The 22906-nt window shown below is 47.7% G+C and overlaps 1 protein-coding gene across 1 annotated transcript in view; it reads left to right on the top strand.

The window, feature by feature from the left end:
• The first annotated feature begins 5355 nt into the window (after positions 1–5355).
• The window catches only part of LOC143930712 (glutathione S-transferase omega-1-like), a 49526-nt gene continuing 31975 nt past the window's right edge, over positions 5356–22906 (top strand). Inside the window, exon 1 of the mRNA XM_077455249.1 lies at positions 5356–5520. Coding sequence (XP_077311375.1) covers positions 5490–5520 — 31 coding nt within the window. The 5' untranslated portion in view covers positions 5356–5489. The remainder of the gene's footprint in view (positions 5521–22906) is intronic.

The raw sequence follows: 22906 nt of genomic DNA, 5'->3' as shown, positions 1-22906 counted from the left end.
CAGCGGTCAGCAGTGGTGCACGTCAACCCTATCTATTGTGGACCGATAGCGGTCCTTACAGAACAGCAGACTGTACCGCACTCAAGCCTATGTACCGTAGCACCCTATACCAAGTTACCAGTCCTTATAAGAACTTTTGTGGACCAAGCAGGTTGTGTATTAGTGTTTAGCAGACTGTACGTCAGTCCCTATACCGCTGAAGGACTGCTGCAGTATAGGGCAGCGGTCAGCAGTGGTGCACGTCAACCCTATGTATTGTGGACCGATAGCGGTCCTTACAGAACAGCAGACTGTAACGCACTCAGGCCTATGTACCGTAGCACCCTATACCAAGTTACCAGTCCTTATAAGAACTTTTGTGGACCAAGCAGGTTGTGTGTTAGTGATTAGCAGACTGTACGTCAGTCCCTATACCAATGAAGGACTGCTGCAGTATAGGGCAGCGGTCAGCAGTAGTGCACGGCAACCCTATGTATTGTGGACCGATAGCGGTCCTTACAGAACAGCAGACTGTACTGCACTCAGGCCTATGTACCGTAGCACCCTATACCAAGTTACCAGTCCTTATAAAAACTTTTGTGGACCAAGCAGGTTGTGTGTTAGTGTTTAGCAGACTGTGCGTCAGTCCCTATACCGCTGAAGGACTGCTGCAGTATAGGGCAGCGGTCAGCAGTAGTGCACGGCAACCCTATGTATTGTGGACCGATAGCGGTCCTTACAGAACAGCAGACTGTAACGCACTCAGGCCTATGTACCGTAGCACCCTATACCAAGTTACCAGTCCTTATAAGAACTTTTGTGGACCAAGCAGGTTGTGTGTTAGTGATTAGCAGACTGTACGTCAGTCCCTATACCAATGAAGGACTGCTGCAGTATAGGGCAGCGGTCAGCAGTAGTGCACGGCAACCCTATGTATTGTGGACCGATAGCGGTCCTTACAGAACAGCAGACTGTACCGCACCCAAGCCTATGTACCGTAGCACCCTAGACAGACCAAGTTACCAGTCCTGATAAAGAGCTTTGTGGAACAAGTGAGTTGTGAATGATTAGCAGACTGCAGCAGAAGGGCAGCAGTCAAGTATAATATTCTTTCTATATTTGGAAGAAAGAATATTATACGTGTACAAGCCTATTACCGTACCACTGATACCAGTCCTGAAAAGAACCTTTGTGGAACTAATAGTAACAGCAAGTCTTTAAAATTATCCTCACTGCCTGACACACTGCTTCCTGCCTGTCCCTATACAAATTGGCAAAAAAGAGTAGGCTGGAACGATTAGCTGGAACAGCTCTTTTGTGGACCTGATAGTAACAGCTAATGATGATGATGATGATGATGATGAAGAAAGACTAATCTGGCTGAGCTGTCCCTAAAATAGCAGCATACAGCGCTCTGTCCCTTTATCTAAACTGACAAAAGAAACTCAGGCTGCTGACCTAACACCTATACCAGTCCTGAAAAGAACTTTTGTGTACCAAATAGCTAGCGTTTTCTCTGTCCCTACTCCACACAGGATCCTTTCCCTACAGTGACAGAAGAAAGAATGTAAAATGGCCACCGGATCGGGTGTATTTATAGGTTAGGGGGAATGTCCAAGTGTCCATGAGCTGTCATGTCTCAATTGGTTGTCCTGTAACACATGATAAACGTGTCACGAAAGGTTAAAGTTCTTGTATACATTAAACACGTAAGTCCGCCGGGGCGAACGACGGAAAAAGGCGTTCGAACCCGCGGACGGCGAAAGTCGGAAATTCGCCGCGAAACGACCGCCGGGCGAACCGTTCGGCCATCACTACTCATGCGTGCACTTGTTAACTCCTTCCCTCTCAGCCAGGTATACAGGGTCTCCATGGTATGGGCTTGGTCCTGGTTGCTTTGGGAAATGGACCACTAGTGAGAGAGCCAGATCATGACCCCCTCACTTTTGGTACACCAGATACAATGCTTTACGACTGGCTGCATTGTGCCTTGCACTAGTTCTGGTTAATCCTAGCAACTGCACTCTGCCTTTAACTAGTCCTTGCCAAGTAAACCTTCCATAGTGGCATTGCTTCATACTCCATGTATTCTTTACTGACCCTATTCTTTCATACACCAGAAACCATCATAAATGACGGACCATGCTTAGAACAGTTGATGCAACATTACTTGAACATTTTGTGGCAAAGTCCAACATGAAAATTTCAATGCAACATTCCCTAACTGACTCAACTAGGCTGCCTAGGCAAACCTTAACAAGGTGGTCCATGACTGGTGTTTCCCCCAAGATTTGCCAGTTCTCCAAGCTCATGGTGACCTTTGATGGACCGCTTGGTTGCAGAGGTCCCCTTTTGGTCTTCTGCAGCAAAAGCTGCATCTTCTTGAGAGGGACCTGGAACCTGGCCTTGGCCCCCTTATTTATATCACAGGACGTATAGGCAAGGCCCCTGTAATTGACTTTCTGTTAGGTCTCATTCTTCATGATCAACCTGTGTAGAAACGTATCCACCTTCTGTGTGCATAGAGCAGTGTACGTGACCACAAATAACATGCACTGCTTGTTCCAAATGGAAGTGAAGGGGGGAAAATGAACTGTTCAGGCGCTTATGAGGATGTTAAAAGAAAAAGCCCACATCGCTGGACTGTAGGACAGGAGTGTCAGATTATTACACGTTTTGTAGCTGCTGACTTTTCCTTTTGGAATGGGGTTAGAATTCCTGCCAGATTTTTATTGCTGTCTGCATTCCCATTAAGTAGAGTCTCTGCGCGCTATGTTTTGGACAGGCAGGGCAGCCTATTCATTTGAATGGGCTGTCATGCCTCCTGAATAAGGCTGAGCTCAGGCGTGTTCGCATGGTCCATGTGCAGAGCCTGCCAGGAAGTCGGCGCTGCGCAAATCACAGGCAGTGAGACATTGCCCCGATGCGCGGCTGCAGAGATCGGGCAATGTCTCACTGCCTGTGATTAGCGATGCGCTGACTTCCTGGCGGGCTCTGCACGTGGACCATGCGAACACGCCTGAGCTCATCCCTACTCCTGAAACGCAGGGAAAAGGTCCCTGCAGCATTTTAGAAGTTGCAGCCTGCAGGGGAACTGCAATCCAGTAGGATTAACCACTTAAATACTGCCCAGTTTTATCCCTTTCCTGCCCAGGCCAATTTTCAGCTTTCAGTGCTGTCACACTTTGAATGACAATTGTGTGGTCATGTAACACTGTACCCATGACCTTTTTATCCCCTTACGTTAGTGTTTAGTTAGTAGGAAAGTTAGAGTCTGCAAACAGTTGCACACCCGCAGCAGGATCCACCTGCACAAGTATGAATAAAAGTGAGGGTAAATCCAACATTTTAATTTACCACCGAAACAAAATTAGAGGGGAAATCTTTCAAATGGATCCAGTGACTACTATCTAAAGCTGGCCATATTCACTTTTCCGGTAAGTATAACTAAATGCAAAACCTCCTTCTTTTTTTTTTTTTTTTTTTTTTTTCCCTCTTTGGATAGATTGGAGAGGGATTAGAACACCTGTCGGCTTTTATTGCTGTCTGTGTCCCTGTTAAGGAGATGCACTTTCTTTATTTGTCCTGTTTTACCATTGGAAGTATAAGCAAAACAAAATCCCACATTTTGGATTTTCCCCAGAAAAGTAATAGAGGGGGAAATCTTCCGCTGGGGGTTCCCTAAGGAATTCCCTTAATTTTCAGGGATTTCCTCTCCCTTACTGTTTGGCTATGGGATGGGAAGTGAGAGGAAATCTCCCCAATGGGACACAGATGGTAGGGAAAAAATCTGACAGGGGTTATAACCTTATCCAAAATGGGGGGGGGGGGAGGAGTTTTTACCTATTCTAAGCTAGAATGTTCAGCCACACTTGATGGGGAAATTCTCAACGTTGTTTTCTGATAGTGGAGAGACTTCCCTCCATTCAGAATACACAGATCTGCACTGCAGCACTTTGGCTGTTCTGATTGTAGAAAAATGTTTACGGCAGGACCAGTCGTGATAAAATCAACTTCTCATGAACAGGATTGACCATAAATGGATTGAACAATAATCAATCCTCAATGGTCAGCTGTATTTATTTATTTTGCTCAGTGTTTCAACAGATTTCTCCATATCAACAAACAAGGTTGATGGAGGAATCCCCCCCCCCCTCACTGGGACATTGTATTCTAAGGCTGGCCATACACTACAATTTTTTTTATTAAATTTCCTTTAGATTTACCTTCAACTACGTAGTGTGAGGGCCTGCCTGATTGCATACAAATTGAAAGGGTTTAGATTTGACCTCATATTGCATGGCTTTGGTAAATCTAAAGGAAAGTTGAACAAGAGAATTTGTATAGTGTATGGCCAGCCTAATGGTGGGATCGAGAAATGTTTTCCAGCATGTCCCTTTTGAGAGAAATTGATCAAATGAGCAACTTCTGTAAAACGGGGATGGCCACACACCGATCAAAATTTCGATCAGTGTATGACCAGCTTTAGAAGGGATTTTCTTTTCATTACAAATAGATCCTTTGGCATCCTATTCAGTCTGCAGGACAGAAAGTGAAGGAAAAGCTCCCTATGAAGATGATTGGGGGGGGGGGGGGGGAGTTTGGATGTACATTAGGGCCCCTTTTGCACTGCTCTACAGTGACCTCCCCACTGTGTGGGTGCTGTGTACTGTTTTCTGGCGAAAAACTCCAGAAAAATGATCAATAGGCCTTTTTGATGGAGTTTAGATACTTTGCACAACAATTCTAGTTGGTCATCATGGACAACTCCACTTTGGGGGGGCCCACCCCCCCCCCCCCCCCCATTAGGATCCCTGTGCTAAGAATTTCCATAACTTGCATTCAGTTATTTCTGTGTATAGTCCCAAACTATACTTTTTTTTTTTTTTTTAATTTTGGATGGAGTAGTGAAGGATTAGAACCTCTGTCAAGTGTTTATGGCTGCCTGTGTTCATGCTAGGTAGGCAATTATCCTGATGACCTTGGTCAGTAGGAAAGTGATGAGAAATACAAAGAAGAATTGTCACGAGAAGGGTGAATCTTCCATTGGGACAATGGTCTATTCATGGCACTTTGTAGAGATTTCCTCCTATTTTCTGTGGCTTTTCTGAGACGGAAATCAGTGCTTTCACCATGCTGTTCTATGAAGGGGGGGGGGGGGGAAATGTTTGCTGTACATACTGTATACCTTGTAGTGTTTCTAGTTCTGTACAATTATGAAGAATGTTGTTGCTGGTGCTGCACTATACATGGGCAGAGGTCTTTGTCCTTATCAGTCATATGACAGTTTTTTGTAATCGAGATATAGATGATTATCTGTTTTTGGTTATTCATTGATGGGAGGAGGGAAAGCTTCTTCATATGTGATGTCAGGCCAGCCTCCTAGACACTCAGCCCCTTTGTGCTGCATCACATTCTAGACACATACTGCTGAGCTGCTCAGGAGTCTCATCTAGTTCTCATTTTTACCATACAGGTTCCTCTAAAGGCGGCATCGACTATCTGCAAACATGACCGGCTCTGAGAGAAGTTTGGCTAAAGGTAGGAGTCCGGTGTGACATTTGGATGTGCAGATTGCATGCTTTCCCCTAATGAAAGGTCAGCATTCTTCCATTACAGCTGATATAAAGCATATGATATCAGGATGCACACCATATCGAGGTACAGTGTTTGTGTGATAACTAGGGCTTCTGTCCACGATGAGATTCATATGTTTTGCTGGAATGGCTGCTTGGAAGTTCTCAGAAATCATATGTGCAGGCCCCACTCTGTCTATTACAACAGCTGCTGTGCATGCAGTGAGCCGACGGCTCAGGAGGGGGCAGAACTACACACAGCCAATAGGATGGCAAGCTTGGCCTGGCTGTCATTCTTGTCCTGGCAGATCTTTCTACAGCTTGTATGTTTTCAATTAAAGACCAGAACTCTGAAAGGGACTAACATTTTGCATTGTGCCTTTATATGCTCGCTAACAAATTGCGGATCCTAATTTCAAAACTGAAATGAATGAATTAAGTCATAAGGCACATGGTGGAAGCTAAAAAAAAAAGCTACTTTTACAGGCATTTGAACTTTTTTATTTCTCTACTTAAAAGCTTTTTTGTGTGTTTTTGGGGCACTTGGTGGGTTTTCTTTTCTGCCTGTATGAAGTGGTGTTATGTGGACGTGCTTCTTATAAAAAAAAAAACACTTCATATTCAATGCAGACAGTGTTATATTAAGTATATGCCATTTATATGTAAATTTGCAGAGATGCACTTTTTAATTTTTTTCTGCATTAGCCATTTTGATACTTTAAGGCTTCATGCACACGAGACGCAGATGCAAACGCTGCTGGACACGTGTTGAAACCGGCGTTTAGAAACGCGCGTTTTGCCACGATTTTTACCGCGATTTAGCGGCGTTTTACCGCGTTTTACCGCGTTTGCGTCTAGAAGCGTTTAGTTAAGCTAACATCATAGACCCTCCCCAGCTCAAAAATTAACTATTTCAGCAATTTTGTGAGACCAGAGTGAGTAGCAGCAGCTGTGAGAGCTGCAGTGTACTTGTATTTAGCGTGTCACTTGCCACGGCACCTGCCACAAGTTGTGGATTGTCCACTTGCCACGTGACTTGCCACATCACCTGCCACGTCACTTGCCATGTCATCTGCCACAAGTTGTGGATTGTCCAAATGCCACGTCACCTGCCACAAGTTGTGGATTGTCCACTTGCCACGTGACTTGCCACATCACCTGCCACGTCACTTGCCACGTCACCTGCCACAAGTTTTGGATTGTCCACTTGCCACGTCACTTGCCACGTCACTTGCCACAAGTTGGGGATTGTCCACTTGCCACATCACCTGCCACAAGTTGTGGATTGTCCACTTGCCACGTCATTTGCCACATCACCTGCCACGTCACTTGCCACGAGATGTGGATTGTCCACTTTCCACGTCATCTGCCATGCCACCTGCCACAAGCTGTGGATTGTCCACTTGCCATGTCACCAGCCACATCACCTGCCACAAGTTGTGGATTGTCCACTTGCCACGTGACTTGCCACATCACCTGCCACGTCACTTGCCACATCACCTGCCACAAGTTGTGGATTGTCTACTTGCCACGTCACTTGCCACATCACCTGCTACGTCACTTGCCACGTCACCTGCCACAAGTTGTGGATTGTCCACTTGCCACGTGACTTGCCACATCACCTGCCACGTCACTTGCCACGTCACCTGCCACAAGTTTTGGATTGTCCACTTGCCACGTCACTTGCCACAAGTTGTGGATTGTCCACTTGCCACATCACTTGCCACCTGCCATGTCACTTACCACAAGTTGTGGATTGTCCACTTGCCACGTCACTTGCCACCTGCCACATCACTTGCCACAAGATGTGGATTGTCCACTTTCCATGTCACCTGCCATGCCACCTGCCACAAGTTGTGGATTGTCCACTTGCCACGTCACCAGCCACATCACCTGCCACAAGTTGTGGATTGTCCACTTGCCACGTGACTTGCCACATCACCTGCCACATCACCTGCCACATCACCTGCCACGTCACTTGCCACGTCACCTGCCACGTCACTTGCCACATCACCTGCCACAAGTTGTGGATTGTCTACTTGCCACGTCACTTGCCACATCACCTGCCACGTCACCTGCCACAAGTTTTGGATTGTCCACTTGCCACGTCACTTGCCACATCACCTGCCACAAGTTGTGGATTGTCCACTTGCCACGTCACTTGCCACATCACCTGCCACGTCACTTGCCACGAGATGTGGATTGTCCACTTTCCACGTCATCTGCCATGCCACCTGCCACAAGCTGTGGATTGTCCACTTGCCACGTCACCAGCCACATCACCTGCCACAAGTTGTGGATTGTCCACTTGCCACGTGACTTGCCACATCACCTGCCACGTCACTTGCCACATCACCTGCCACAAGTTGTGGATTGTCTACTTGCCACGTCACTTGCCACATCACCTGCCACGTCACTTGCCACGTCACCTGCCACAAGTTGTGTATTGTCCACTTGCCACGTCACCTGCCACGTCACCTGCCACAAGTTGTGGATTGTCCACTTGCCACGTCACTTGCCACATCACCTGCCACGTCACCTGCCACAAGTTTTGGATTGTCCACTTGCCACGTCACTTGCCACAAGTTGGGGATTGTCCACTTGCCACATCACCTGCCACAAGTTGTGGATTGTCCACTTGCCACGTCACTTGCCACATGACCTGCCACGTCACTTGCCACGAGATGTGGATTGTCCACTTTCCACGTCACTTGCCACGTCACCTGCCACAAGTTGGGGATTGTCCACATCACCTCCCACGTCACTTGCCACATCACCTGCCACAAGTTGTGGATTGTCCACTTGCCACGTCACTTGCCACATCACCTGCCACATAACTTGCCACGAGATGTGGATTGTCCACTTGCCACGTCACTTGCCACGTCACTTGCCACGTCACTTGCCACGTCACTTGCCACGTCACTTGCCACGTCACTTGCCACGTCACTTGCCACGTCACTTGCCACGTCACTTGCCACGTCACTTGCCACGTCACTTGCCACGTCACTTGCCACGTCACTTGCCACGTCACTTGCCACGTCACTTGCCACGTCACTTGCCACGTCACTTGCCACGTCACTTGCCACGTCACTTGCCACGTCACTTGCCACGTCACTTGCCACGTCACTTGCCACGTCACTTGCCACGTCACTTGCCACGTCACTTGCCACGTCACTTGCCACGTCACTTGCCACGTCACTTGCCACGTCACTTGCCACGTCACTTGCCACGTCACTTGCCACGTCACTTGCCACGTCACTTGCCACGTCACTTGCCACGTCACTTGCCACGTCACTTGCCACAAGTTTTGGATTGTCCACTTGCCACGTCACTTGCCACGTCACTTGCCACGTCACTTGCCACAAGTTTTGGATTGTCCACTTGCCACGTCACTTGCCACGTCAGCTGCCACGTCACTTGCCACAAGATGTGGATTGTCCACTTGTCACATCACCTGCCACATCACTTGCCACATCACCTGCCACGTCACCTGCCACAAGTTGTGGATTGTCCACTTGCCATGTCCCTTGCCACGTCCCTTGCCACGTCCCCTGCCACGTCACCTGCCACAAGTGGATTGTCCACTTGCCACATCACTTGCTACATCACCTGCCACAAGTTGTGGATTGTCCACTTGCCACGTCCCTTGCCACGTCCCCTGCCACGTCACCTGCCACAAGTGGATTGTCCACTTGCCACATCACTTGCCACATCACCTGCCACAAGTTGTGGATTGTCCACTTGCCACGTCACCTCACACAAGTTGTGGATAGTCCACTCGCCACGTCACTTGCCACGTCCCCTGCCACAAGTGGATTGTCCACTTGCCACGTCACTTGCCACGTCCCCTGCCACAAGTGGATTGTCCACTTGCCACGTCACTTGCCACGTCACCTGCCACAAGTTATGGATTGTCCACTTGCCACGTCACATGCCAGTCACCTGCCACAAGTTGTTGATTTTCCACTTGCCGCGTCACCTGCCAGGTCACTTGCCGCGTCACCTGCCAGGTCACTTGCCACGTCACCTGCCACAAGTTGTGGATTGTCCACTTTCCACGTCACTTGCCACTTCACCTGCCACGTCACTTGCCACAAGTTGTGGATTGTCCACTTGCCACATCACTTGCCACCTGCCATGTCACTTGCCACAAGTTGTGGATTGTCCACTTGCCACGTCACTTGCCACCTGCCATGTCACTTGCCACAAGTTGTGGATTGTCCACTTGCAATTGCAATTGTTTAAAATATTTTTCTAATGGTTTTTCATCATTTGCAATCATTTTTGTGATTTTTAATGTAAAAAAAAAGGTCACCTTTAAAAACGCATATAAACGCGGCTAAACGCGGTAGCGGCGTTTTGCCGCGTTTTACCGCGTTTTGCGTCTGAAACGTGGAAATTTTTGTTTCTGAACGCATTTTTTTGCTTCTGGAAAAACGAGACTAAACGCAACTGCATAAAAACGGAAAAAAACTAGACTGTGTGCATGGACACATAGGATAACATTGAATGAGTTCAGGGGCAGTTGAAAAAACTGTCCAACTGCATCTGAACGCGTGTTTAACTGCGTCTCGTGTGCATGAGGCCTAAAAGAATCAATAACTAGGAAGTCAAGTCTGTATTGAAATTTAATAAATATATTATCATAAATATTTTGTCTCAAATTGGCCATACACTATGCATTTTATTTCTCCAGTCTCCTTGAGGGTACTTTCACACTGGGGCAGGCTTTGGCTGTAAAGCGCCGCCATTTTTAGTGGCAATTTACTGTCGTTTTTGCAATGCATTTTGACCGCTAGTGGGGTGCTTTTAACCCCTGCTAAGGACCAAAAAGGGTTAAAAGCACCCACAAATTGCTTTGGCAGCACTGCCCATTGATTTCAGGGGCAGGTGTGCTTTAAGAGCCATGTATACACCGCTCCTACAGTGCCTCAAAGATGCTGCTTGCAGGACTTTTTTTCTTTTTTCTTAAGCGTCCTGCCAGTGCACCGCCCCAGTGTGAGGGCACTCAGGCTTTCACACTGGAGTGAGAGGAGTGGCGCTTTACAGGTGCTATTTTTAGTGCTATAGTGCCTGTAAAGCACCTCAGTGTGAAGGGGTCTAAGGGTCTATATAGTTTTGATTTATCTCCGTTGGATATATCAACACTATATAATAGGAGGACACCCAGTCTGTATCCAATCATGCAGGCCCCTGCACTACATAGTTTAAGTTAGATCTAAAGGAGATTGTACAGAGACCTTAAAGCCTTGTACACCCAGTAAGAATATTGAATGATTGTCCTTCATCCCACCAACGTGCCCCCCCCCCCCTTTTTTTTATATATTTTTTTTTTTTTTTAATATTTATTACTGATTACACTAAAATCATACGTTCTGGTATCGTACAAGCATTTCGTGCTTGTCCCTTCAGATAATTTCGGCTGGACTGTCTCCATCAGCTCTCGAAAGCAGTGTACTAATCAGATTATCATACGATTGTTTTGAAAGCGACATTTCTTTTCTGATCTTGTGTACTAGGCTTAATGTTGACCATATAGAAAAAAAGGCAACCTTTGTGTTATCCATCAACATTGTAATACAAGGAAGGGCCTGCCTGATCTGACACAGGTTGCATTGATAGGTTTTTATTTGATTTTTTTCATAGTTTGGCACAGCTAAAGCTCACCACGCATGTTACTATTTAATTGTACAATAGTCTTTAGTTCTACCAACAACTATGCAGTGCAAGGGTCGGTCTGGAAACGAACTGAGAGGGTAGATTAGGTAGGGGCCCATATTAAATTTTTGTTTCATTTTGGTAAATCTAACCTAGATTTGTACAGAGATTACATGGTCGGAGATTGTATAGTTTGTGTACTATGAACCTAAAGCCTGGAACACGCTACAGTTTTTGGGTTGCATGAAAAAAAAAAAACGCGGTCGGAGACGCTGTAGTAATGATCCGACATTAGTTCAGTGATCTTCCCCACTGAGCTATTGGGTTCTGATAGGGGGATGTCCAGAACACTCAGTCTGCTTTGAGTGTTGATGGGGAGTCTGTTGGATGCTGGTTTACCAGCACGCTCGTTCAACAGAAGCCGGCCAAACCGGCCAGCTTCTGTCGGACAGGCTGACATACACCCGTGACTAGGGTGACCACAATTCCAAACTGCTATTCAGGGACAATTTTGCCAAGGAGGGGGGGGGGGGGGTGTTGTAGTCTCGGGGTTGACGGGGATTTCAGGGGCGAGTGATCAAATCATATTATTTCTATTACTACATTGTAATATATAAAGAAATAGTTCAACTCGCCATAATGCAGAATCATTGGGAACCCTGAGCTTGTCACTTGCCACAAGATGCAGCGTGCCACCGTAGGCTGCCACCAGATGCAGTGGCACTTGCCACCCTGCGCTCTTGCTGGCTAAGTCCCTTGATCCAAGTGCCTACCTGATTCCTACACTGACCTACCTGTCCACTACAATGACCCCTACACCGACCTACCTGCCCACCACTACACTGACCCCTACGCTGACCTACCTGCCCACCACTACACTGACCCCTACGCTGACCTACCTGCCCACCACTACACTGACCCCCTACGCTGACCTACCTGCCCACCACTACACTGACCCCCTACGCTGACCTACCTGCCCACCACTACACTGACCCCTACGCTGACCTACCTGCCCACCACTACACTGACCCCTACGCTGACCTACCTGCCCACCACTACACTGACCCCTACGCTGACCTACCTGCCCACCACTACACTGACCCCTACACCGACCTACCTGTCCACTACACTGACCCCTACGCTGACCTACCTGCCCACCACTACACTGACCCCTACGCTGACCTACCTGCCCACCACTACACTGACCCCTACGCTGACCTACCTGCCCACCACTACACTGACCCCTACGCTGACCTACCTGCCCACCACTACACTGACCCCTATGCTGACCTACCTGCCCACCACTACACTGACCCCTATGCTGACCTACCTGCCCACCACTACACTGACCCCTATGCTGACCTACCTGCCCACCACTACACTGACCCCTATGCTGACCTACCTGCCCACCACTACACTGACCCCCTACGCTGACCTACCTGCCCACCACTACACTGACCCCCTACGCTGACCTACCTGCCCACCACTACACTGACCCCTACGCTGACCTACCTGCCCACCACTACACTGACCCCTACGCTGACCTACCTGCCCACCACTACACTGACCCCTACGCTGACCTACCTGCCCACCACTACACTGACCCCTACGCTGACCTACCTGCCCACCACTACACTGACCCCTACGCTGACCTACCTGCCCACCACTACACTGACCCCAACGCTGACCTACCTGCCCCCTACGCTGACCTACCTGACCCCTAAAATGGCATACCTGCCCACTATGCTGACCTACCTGACCTCTACCATGACCTGCCTGACCACTATAACCTACCTGACCTCTACCATGACCCACCTGCCCACTACACTGACTTCCCTGTCTCCTGCACCTAGCTATCTGACCCCCCTGACCACTACACTCCTTACTGCACTACTGACTACTCCCCCACACAAATATAAGGTAGATCGGTGGATTTCACTCACCACCAGGGCCGCCGTTAGAAATCATGGGGCCCCATACAGCCTACCTGATGGGGCCCCATTGACCCCGCCCACAACCCATCCTGGCTCCGCCCATAACCCCACCCCTGCCTCCACGCTGTCAGGGCAGGAGGCAGGAGCATTTAACATTTACAGCGCCCCACCAATCATAACTGCATCTGAATGGGAGAGATGTCAGTGTTTTGACATCTGTGCCCATTCAGTTTGTGTCTTCATACGGAGCTTTCAATCAGGTCTGCATGAAAAAGGACCTAATTGCAAAGCTTGGGTGAAAGGTTATGAAAGGAGAGTGGTTTGGGGGTGGTAAAAATGCAGCTTGGCTATGTATTTTTACTGTCCCTTCCCCCATCACATGTGTAAAAGTAGCATCTCACTATGTGCTCATGGTCATTATCATTATGATGATCAGAGCACAGCAGGTGCTGTGTGGCTCTGTCAGTGTAACATGACTGTGTGATGCTGACTTTGTTATGGCTGTGCTGAGTTATAGTCTGTAACACACAGTACAGTCATATATCAGGAAAGTCAGCACCACACAGTCATGTTACACTGACAGAGCCATACAGCACCTACTGTGCCCTGATCATCATAATAACCATGAGCACACAGAGTCTAGGGACTGCACATGCTACAATAGAGTGACCTGTGTGTGTGTGTGTGCGCAGGGGACTGCTTGCCTGTGCACCACTGCCATTGTCCAGATTACTCCTGCTGCTCTGTCTGTCTCAGCCGTCCCAGTGATAAGTTCCTTAAGCTGCAGCACTTACTGGATGAAGGGAGCCGTATAACAGTAATATCCATCCGCCGGAGAGGCATACAGTGAGCAGGAAGAACTTTAGTTTGTGCAGGTATACTGAGAACAGCATGCGGCACAGCATTGTATCCCTGCACCCAAAAATAGAAAAAAAGTCCCTCTTCTGCTTTCACCTCCTGGGCCCCTCTGGTAACCTGATGGGGCCCAGGAAATGAATATATATTCCTTATATATGTTAGTAATCAAGTGGGTGCAGGTTAATATAGTTATTTCGTGTTTTTTTTTTTTTTTTTTTTTTTTTTTTTTTTTTAGCTAGAAGTTAAAAGCTGCTCGGGCCCCCCCTGCTGGCCAGGCCCGGTACAACAGGGCTGGTTGTACTGCCCTATCAGCGGCCCTGCTCACCACTCCAGGCCAGGATTCCATGAAGATCATCCATAGATGTCTGCTATCCCCCAGTCGCTCCTCTGTATCCCCCGCAGGCCGGGATCTCCCCCAGCAGCCGCCATACGCTCGTCTGCATCGAGCACCGCCCCTCCCCCTCACACACATGGGCTGCCTGTGGCCCGCACCTGAGGAATCATGGGGGACAGCCAGGGCAGGCTGGATCACTGGAGTCCCTGAGCGGGGGGGGGGGGGGGGGGGGAGTGTCTGCCTCATTGGAGGTGTGTGGTGATTATATGGGCTGGAGCCTGGAAGAAGTAAATTGGGCTGCCCACCCCCACGGTACACCACTGGGCTGGCCCGGCCGAATGACATCATTGACATTCAGCAGTCAATGGAAAATCACAAAGGGCTGCATCAGTTTCATTCCGGGACACTGTATTGTCCCGGAATGAAGGTGCCCGGGACCCGGGACAGACCTGCTAATTGCGGGAATGTCCCGGGCAATCCGGGACACGTGGGCACCCTACCCGTGACGAATGTTGGCCTTCTCCTTTTTTTTTTTTTTCCCCCCCGGCCAATGTCTGACATTTGGGGCCCATGTGTACCTGGCTTTAGATGTACATAAACATTGTAGTGCAAGGGTCAGCTTGGTTTGATACTATTTGAATAGATTGTTTTAGATGTGTCCTCATATTACATAGTTTGTGCAATCTCTGTACAAATTGTTTTAGGTTTACCCAATCAGATTGTGTAGTGTATTGGTAGCTTTCATGCCTTTTCATTCTGGTGTGTTTTAAGGTAGATTTATGCTTTATTTAAAGTACACTTTTTTGTTTTTTAAGTTACTGAGCTTTATTTGTAAAGGAAACTTCAGCTTACTGTTTACATTCCTGCTCTTATGTGTTAGGCTGCTTTCACACTGAGGCCCTTTACAGGCACTATAGTGCTAAAACTAGTGCCTGTAAAGAGCCTCTCCTCTCACTCCAGTGTGAAAGCCTGCGTGCTTTCACACTGGAGCTGTGCGCTGGCAGAACTGTAAACAGTCTGCAAGCTTCGTTTGCAGCGATGTAGGAGTGGTGTATACATCGCTCTCAAAGCGCCCCTGCCTATTGAAAGAAAAACCTTTTTTCGAAAACCTGCAAAAATGACGGTAAAGCTCCCCTAAAAATAGGGGCGATTTACCGCCGACGCCCCGGTGTGAAAGTGGCCCAATGGTGTGCTTGCATAAATTACACAGTGGGCGGCACAGTGGTGTAGTGGTAGCACTCTCACCTAGCAGTAAGAAGGGTCGCTGGTTCAAATCCCAACCACGACTCTATCTGCCTGGAGTTTGCATGTTCTCCCTGTGCCTGCGTGGGTTTCCTCCGGGTACTCCGGTTTCCTCCCACAATCCAAAGACATGCAGGTAGGTTAATTGGCTTCTGTCCAAAATTGGCCCTAGTATATGAATGGGGACCTTGGATTGTGGGCTCCTTGAGGGTAGGGACTGATGTGAGTGTGTAATGTACAGGGATAGGGACACTATCTCAGGTTGCACTCACTCAGGTTGAACTGGATGGACTGGTGTCTTTATTCAACCTTACTAACTATGAAACTATGAAACATGCATTGCACTAAAAAGTAGGGCTTGTTTCTCAGTGCAGAGCACAACACGTTGGTTTAAACTGCTCCTATTGAAATACATTGCTTTTGCAATGTATATGCGCTGGCATGCGTTGATTTCAGCACACCTGGCGTGAATGTAGCTTTTACTCTTAGGCTTCATGTACACCGGACGTTTTTACAACTTCTCCTGAACGATTTAACTTGACAGATGGTAACGCACCTTGTCAGTTTTGCTGCGTTTGCATTTTAAAGGCATTTAAAAAATGAATAAAAAATTGGCAAAATGAAAAAACAGCTATAAACAAAATGCGGCTAACCGCGCATTGGAGAGCGTTTGATGCTTGAAATGCCTCTAAACTCAGCTTTTGAACCCTTGTTTTTTTGGGAAAAAAAACCCCTTTAAACTCAACTGCCTAGAAACGACTATAAACGGCCCTGTGTATATGTACTGATAAGATGACGTATAACGTAGAGGAGAGTTCAGGAGCAGTTTAAGAAAAATGCCCAACTGCTCCTAAACGTCTGTTTACCAGCAGCAGTGTACATGAGGCCTTATGTTTGATGGCTCAAAAAGACAGGCTTAGGGCAAGTACCCTTTGGGTTCAGTGTTAAGCTTGTTCAGTCTACCTAGACATGAAGCAGGTGGAGGATCCATTGAATAAGGTTTCTTTCAGCAAGGGAGCTTGGCTTTTGCAAAAGATGGGATTTATCCAAGGCTTTGAATGAGCTTTTCAGCCTTTGAACCATATGAATGCTTCACTGAAGCTTCTAACGTAAGGCCTCCTTCACCTGAGAGATCTAAATGGGTTTGACTGTCCATTTTTCAGCCGGACCTTCATTCAGCTCTATGGAGTGTCACATATAAATGATTTGTCTTTTTACACCCAGCTACCTCCAGCTCTGACCTGACAAAAAAAAAAAACGAAGGGGATCCATTCCTCTTGGGTTGGACAGATTGGATGGCTGTCTGGTATAAAACAGCCAGTCTATTTTACATCAGACTGCCCATAGAGCAGAGTGAGCTTTGCATAAGCAGACCGGTCATCTGCCTGCTCCTCTCAGCTCTGCAAGGGATCAGCAAATGGGTCCGGCCCATAAGAATGGGTCCTTAAAATTGGCTTTTCTTGCAATTACTACAGCCAGGTGAACCAGGGACTTGCGACCCTTTCGCTGCTCAATCTGTTTTTGCATTTCTTTTGCACACATCTAAAAAAAATAATTTTAGGCCTGAAGATTTAAAGTCCACCAAACACAATATAGCTCTATGTGCAACTGTTTATGAAACACAGAAATTCTGTAAAAAAAAATAGGGTTAATTTTAGGGCACAAACACATAATTTTACCCAATTTTCTGGTAAGATGGGGTTGCACCAAGTTAATACATATTAAATGCACCCGTGAAACTGCAACATACTTCATTGCCCCCCTTGTTGATGGGGACAAGGGCCTCTTCCCCACAACCATGGGTTATGGGGGTCTGCAGACGTGGGGGCTTTATCAGCCCCCAGATCCCACCCCCTATATGATTATGGGGTACTCCTACCCATTCACCCCAAAAAAATTGTAAAAGTGAATAGACATTACAAGTCAATTTCTTAACCACTTCAGTCCCGGAAGGATTTACCCCCATCCTGACCAAGCCCTTTTTTTGCAATATGGCACTGCATCGCTTTAACTGACAATTGTGTGACGTTGTACCCTAACAAAATGGACATCCTTTTTTTTAATTTTATTTTTTCCACACAAATGGCTTTCTTTTGGTAGTGTTTGATCACGTGTGTGTTCTTTTTTTTGTTTTTTTTTGCTGTAAACAAAGAGCGAACATTTTGAGGAAAAAAAGCTATATTAACTTTTTGCTATAATATCCCCCCCAAAAAAAATCAAACAAATTTCTTCCTCAGTTTAGGTTAATATGTATTCTACATATTTTTGGTACAAAAAAAAAAATCTCAAGTGTATATTGATTGGTTTGCGCAAAGGTTATTGCATCTACAAAATAGGGGATAGATTTATGGCATGTTTTTTCAGGATTGCGGCAGACACTTAACACTATTTTGGGACCATTGGCATTTATACAGCGATCAGTGCTATAAAAATGCACTGATTACTGTGTAAATGTCAGTGACAGGGAAGGGGTTAAACAGTAGGGGGCGATCAAGGGGTTAAGTGTGTTCCCTTGGCGTGTTCTAACTGTAGGGGGATGGGTTCAGTAGAACATGAGATCACTGCTCCCGATCACTGGGAGCAGTAGATCCCTGTCTTTGCTAGGCAGAACAGGGAAATGCCTGGTTTACATGGGTAGCTCCACATTCTGCCTCTTCATGTCACGATCATGGATATTGAGCCCACAGGCACGCTAGCCGATGACGCAGCAACATACAGGTACATTGTTTTGTGCACCCACGCCACTTTGCTGACGTATAGCGTGAGCCAGTTGGCAAGTGGTTACATTCCATTCCCCCTATGTAGAGCCATCATGATGCCTGCTGTCATCGCTGGACCCCAAAAAAAACTGCCGGGATGAAGGCTAACCATTGAATACCTGCTCTGCTGTTTAACAGTTCTTAAATAGCTAAGGGGTGGGGTCACCCAGCAAGGTGACCAATGGCACTGACCAGTGCATGCTGGGTCAGTGATGTCACAAGGAGGCTGTGCCACCAGGTGACATTACCGCGTGGCCCCGCTCCTTACCAAGTTTAGAATTGGCAAAGAGCGGAGCAGGCATTCAGTGGTTAGCCTGCATCATGGGCAGTATCTGGGGGGGGGGGTTCTGTTACAGGGGTACCTCTGCAGGTGGTGCTTGTGGCAGCAGCCACAGGGAGTAGTGTGACCAGCTTCCTGCAAGAATTTATGACTGGTTTCAGTGAGGTGCTGGCTCATTGTGAAATGGGTTCAGGTCCTGCAGTTGTGGTTTCCCCAGCGGCCTCATGGATGGCTGTACGAGCTCCTGTGACACAATCTGGGGCTGTGGCCAGCCTGGGATCGCCATTGGGTTCTTTGGGGCAGGATGGCGGGGTATAGGCATCGACGTCTCCTCCGTCAGGGGCTGGGCAGCATGTGGTGGCATTTACTCCTGCGGAGGCACTGCCACCTGCTCAGGACAAGGCGACTGACGAGAGCAAGAAGTTAACGGGGGACGCTGATTGTGTGTTTAGCGGATGTGGCTAGATTCAAAGTCTACATGTGTTTCGAGGGGCCGCTGGGAGTTCATTTGAAACCAGAAGTGAAAGACACAGGTTTTAGTAGGGTACATAGAGATATTCTCCCTCTTACCCCTGGAAAAATTCAACCTGGATAAGTTCAAGCCAGACGAAAGCAAGAAAGAGGAGTAGGAGGAAAAACTGCGTTATGGGCTTATTCCTAGGACGTTTGGTAATTTTGATCCAAGAGTTTAATATTCTGGCCAGTGTGATGGGCGAAAAGTCTCCCGAGCAGTGTTTGGCACTTTTTTGCTATACGGATGCGATTAGCGAGGGTCAGCGGGTGTATGGGGGTGTGGCCTGGTTGCATTATGACGAGCAGTTCAGGCAGCAAAAGGCACTCGCTTAGGTGGAACCACAAAGCTATCAGCTTGTGGATGAAGTTAATGAATCAAGCGTCTTTTTACAGGGCTTTTCTGAGCGTTTCGTGATCCCTTGCACCATGGCCAGCGTTCCTCCTGTCCCCACTAATTTGCAGTCCACAAGGCTCCATTCTGTGGTGTCTGCAAAACTGGCTAAGGACGTGGCCTTGGGGAGGATGGCAGGCCTTATCACTGCACCCACTTGGATGAGCTGGTTATCTCTCTGGTAAGGGTGGTTCCCAAGAAGGAACCCAATTCCTTCTGGCTGAGCCACCGTCTTTCCTATCCAAAGGGTGAGTCGGTCAAAGATGCCATTGACCAAGAGTTTTGTGTTGTCTCTTATGCGTCCTTTGACAAGGTGGTTGCATGGGTTCGTAGGTTCGGCAGGGGGGATCTATTGGCGAAGACTGACATTGAGTCAGTTTACCTTTTTTTTATTTTATTTTATTTTATTTTTTTTTGTGCAGCTTGCGCTTGTTGGGCTGCATATGGGACGGTCATTTTGTGGATCTCTACTTGCCCATGGGCTGTTCCATTTCCTGTTCCTTATTCAAAGCTTTCAGCTCATTCTTGGAATGGGAGGTGAAGGACGTGTCAGGCTTGCATTCCATAATTCACTACCTGGACGACTTTTCAATGATCGGCCCTTCAGTAGGTAGAGGTGTGTCATATGCTGTTGGCCACTTTGCAGTACGTCTTTGCCCTTGTACACACGGTCGGAGAATCCGTCGGAATGTGTCCTATCGGACCGTTTTGTCGGATAATCCGACTGTGTGGTATGCATCGGACTGTTTCTGTCGGAATATCCGTCGGACCAAATTTTCCAACTTGCCGGAAATATTTTCCGACAAACTGGTCCGATCGAACATACTCCGATCATGTGTAGAGAATTCCGATCGGACAAAGTGCCACGCATGCTCAGATTAAATTCCTAGACCAAAGCTATCGGCTACTAGCCTGAATGTAGTCCCGTCGTAACGAAATAACGTCATAACGTTCTGAACGATCGGATTTTCCGACAACTTTGCCCGACCATGTGTATGCAACAGTGTCGGACAAGATCCGACGGATTTGGTTGTTGGAATCTCTGACCGTGTGTACAAGGGCTTTGAGTTGTTCGGTGTGCCACTGGCGAATAAGATGACTGAAGGACCGGTCACCACACTAAAATTCCTGGAGATTGTGATGCACTGTAATGATGCAGTCGCTGCTGGGCAAGCTGAATTTTGTGTGCTGCATCATGCCCATAGGTAGGATTTTCTGCAGGCGGTTGGCCAATGCCACATCAGGGGTCAGGGCACCACACCATTATGTGCATTGACTATGGCACACATGGATGACTTGCAGATGTTCTTGGCGCAGTATGAGGGGGGTCTTTGTGGATGAAGGTGCAGGGGAAAGCTGCGCTAAAACATGAATAAATCAAAATGAAAGTGAAAAAGCTGCTGACACTCGGTTAGATGTGAATTATAGATCAAAAGTGTAGCGCTAATGTGTACAGTGAAGTGAAATAGTACATTTATCTTGATGCAAAAACAAATTGTGTGTGAACAATATGAGTGTTGGGACACATGAAGTGCATAAATCAATACAGGATAACAGTCCACGCAGATGTGAATGTGAAAAAAGGCTCTTCTTGTTGGGGTGACCCCAAACCAATGGGACAGGAAAACAACTTGTCTGTAGTCACTCTCAGCAGTACTTCAAATGTAAGTAAATACTCTTACCAACTGGGTTGGACACACATGTTGTACGATAGTGAGTCAGGCTCAGGATCCTATGGGGTCTGAAGCTGGTGCTGTGCCCAGGAGATGGTGGATTCAATCCGGTGTGAGATCACCGACTCTTGGTCCCAAGGCTCTACAAACACTTTCAAAAACAAGGTGGCATCGCCACAAGCAGCTTCTCGTGGACTCTTTTCTTTCAGGGTTCCACTTTAAAATGACTTCATATGGTTTATGCAATGTGCGTGGTTCCTTTTCTGAGGTCTTGGGTCGGAGAATTCAATTGCTGATGATCCTTGTGGATGGTGTCGGATTGCGACTTGTATCTGACTACAGATGCGGCAGGGGCGGTCGGATACAGGGCTTTTTATTTTAAATTTTTTATTTTTTTTTGTGGTGTGGGCAGATGGCCTGACTTGGTGCAAGGCAGACTTCCTGGGCAACCTAGTGCTATTTGAGTTTCCCATAGTGCTGACCTTGCCCGGACCACTTATGGGACGTTGTCTTTGAAACTGTAGCGGGTCAGATTCGGGATTCAGTTTGCACGGCCACTTGGATCGCTTACAAGAAGGTCGGGGGGGGGGGGGGGGGAATGGCAAGTGGTGAATGAGGTAGGCAGGTGTTCTGGTGATGACAATTGGCTGTGCTTGATGCTGGAGTTCATTGACAGGAACATGGAGGACAAGGTATCTATCTCCAAGTTGGGTCAAAAAATGGCCAGCTTAGCCTGTTGGTTTCAGATGTTGGGGGTCTGGGATGTCACGAAACATGCATTAGTGAAGAGGGTTCTGAAGGGCTGCAGACGGGGCAAGGCCAAGCTGGATGCTTGCCGTCCGGTCTCCCGCCACATGCTAGGCGCCCTCATAGGTAGTCTGGGTACAGTCTGCTCATTGGCTTACGAGGCTACGCTTTTTAGGATGGCGTTTTTATATTGGCATTTTTTGGGGCCTTGAGGATTGGTGAGATGGTGTACAGATCAAAACGGGGGGGAGGAGGGGTGGTGGGTTGGACATGTGTGATGTGGTTTCACTTTTCATCAACAGATCTAAAACTGACGACCGTGGTAGGGGTGCGTGGGTTACTTTGGGAGTCATTCAGGGCTCATCTGCGTGCCTGGTGAGGGTGTTTCAAGAGTGGTTCAAGCTCAGGGGGACAGAGCCTGGGCCTTTCCGAAAACTTTGGGATGTGTCCGCCTTGTCCAGGTTCCAATTTGGGTCTTTTTTTTTTTTAATTTTATTTTTTTAAAGTCTCCTGCCTGTAGGCTTCGCTACAAGGGACCATTCCTCCCATTTGTTTAGGATTGGTGTGGCTCGCTGCGGTCTGGAGGACAGGCTGGTGCGTCAGCTGGGGCACTTGGAGTTGCATCGTTTAAGGTTATATGTAAGGCCCCACCTGTTGTAGTGGTTGGAGTTCTGGTAGTAGTTCTCTCAGCCTGTGTCAAGGCTGGGTTGCAATGTTCATCTGTATTTTTATGTTTTGGTTTCGTCTTTCTGTGTCAGTGTTGTGGGGTCTGTTTGGGGTTTAACAGGAGTTTGTGTTTTTATGTTTAGGTCTTGTTTTTCAGGTTCAGAATGTTTCGTGTGGATCCTGGGCCATTATGTGTTTTGGGGGTGAAAAAGGCTGAGGTTAGGCCCGAGGGTCGGCAGTTGGGTTTCCCCAGGGACCAGGCCAGAATTGGGTGGATCGGGGTCCCGGGCATGTCA

This window comes from Lithobates pipiens, unplaced genomic scaffold, assembly GCF_037356315.1.
Source record: "Lithobates pipiens isolate NorthernLeopardFrog02 unplaced genomic scaffold, aLitPip1_a1.2 Scaffold_25, whole genome shotgun sequence".
Lineage (NCBI taxonomy): Eukaryota > Metazoa > Chordata > Amphibia > Anura > Ranidae > Lithobates > Lithobates pipiens.
The sequence above is the reverse complement of the archived record's forward strand: the minus strand, read 5'-3'. Positions and strand labels throughout refer to the sequence as shown.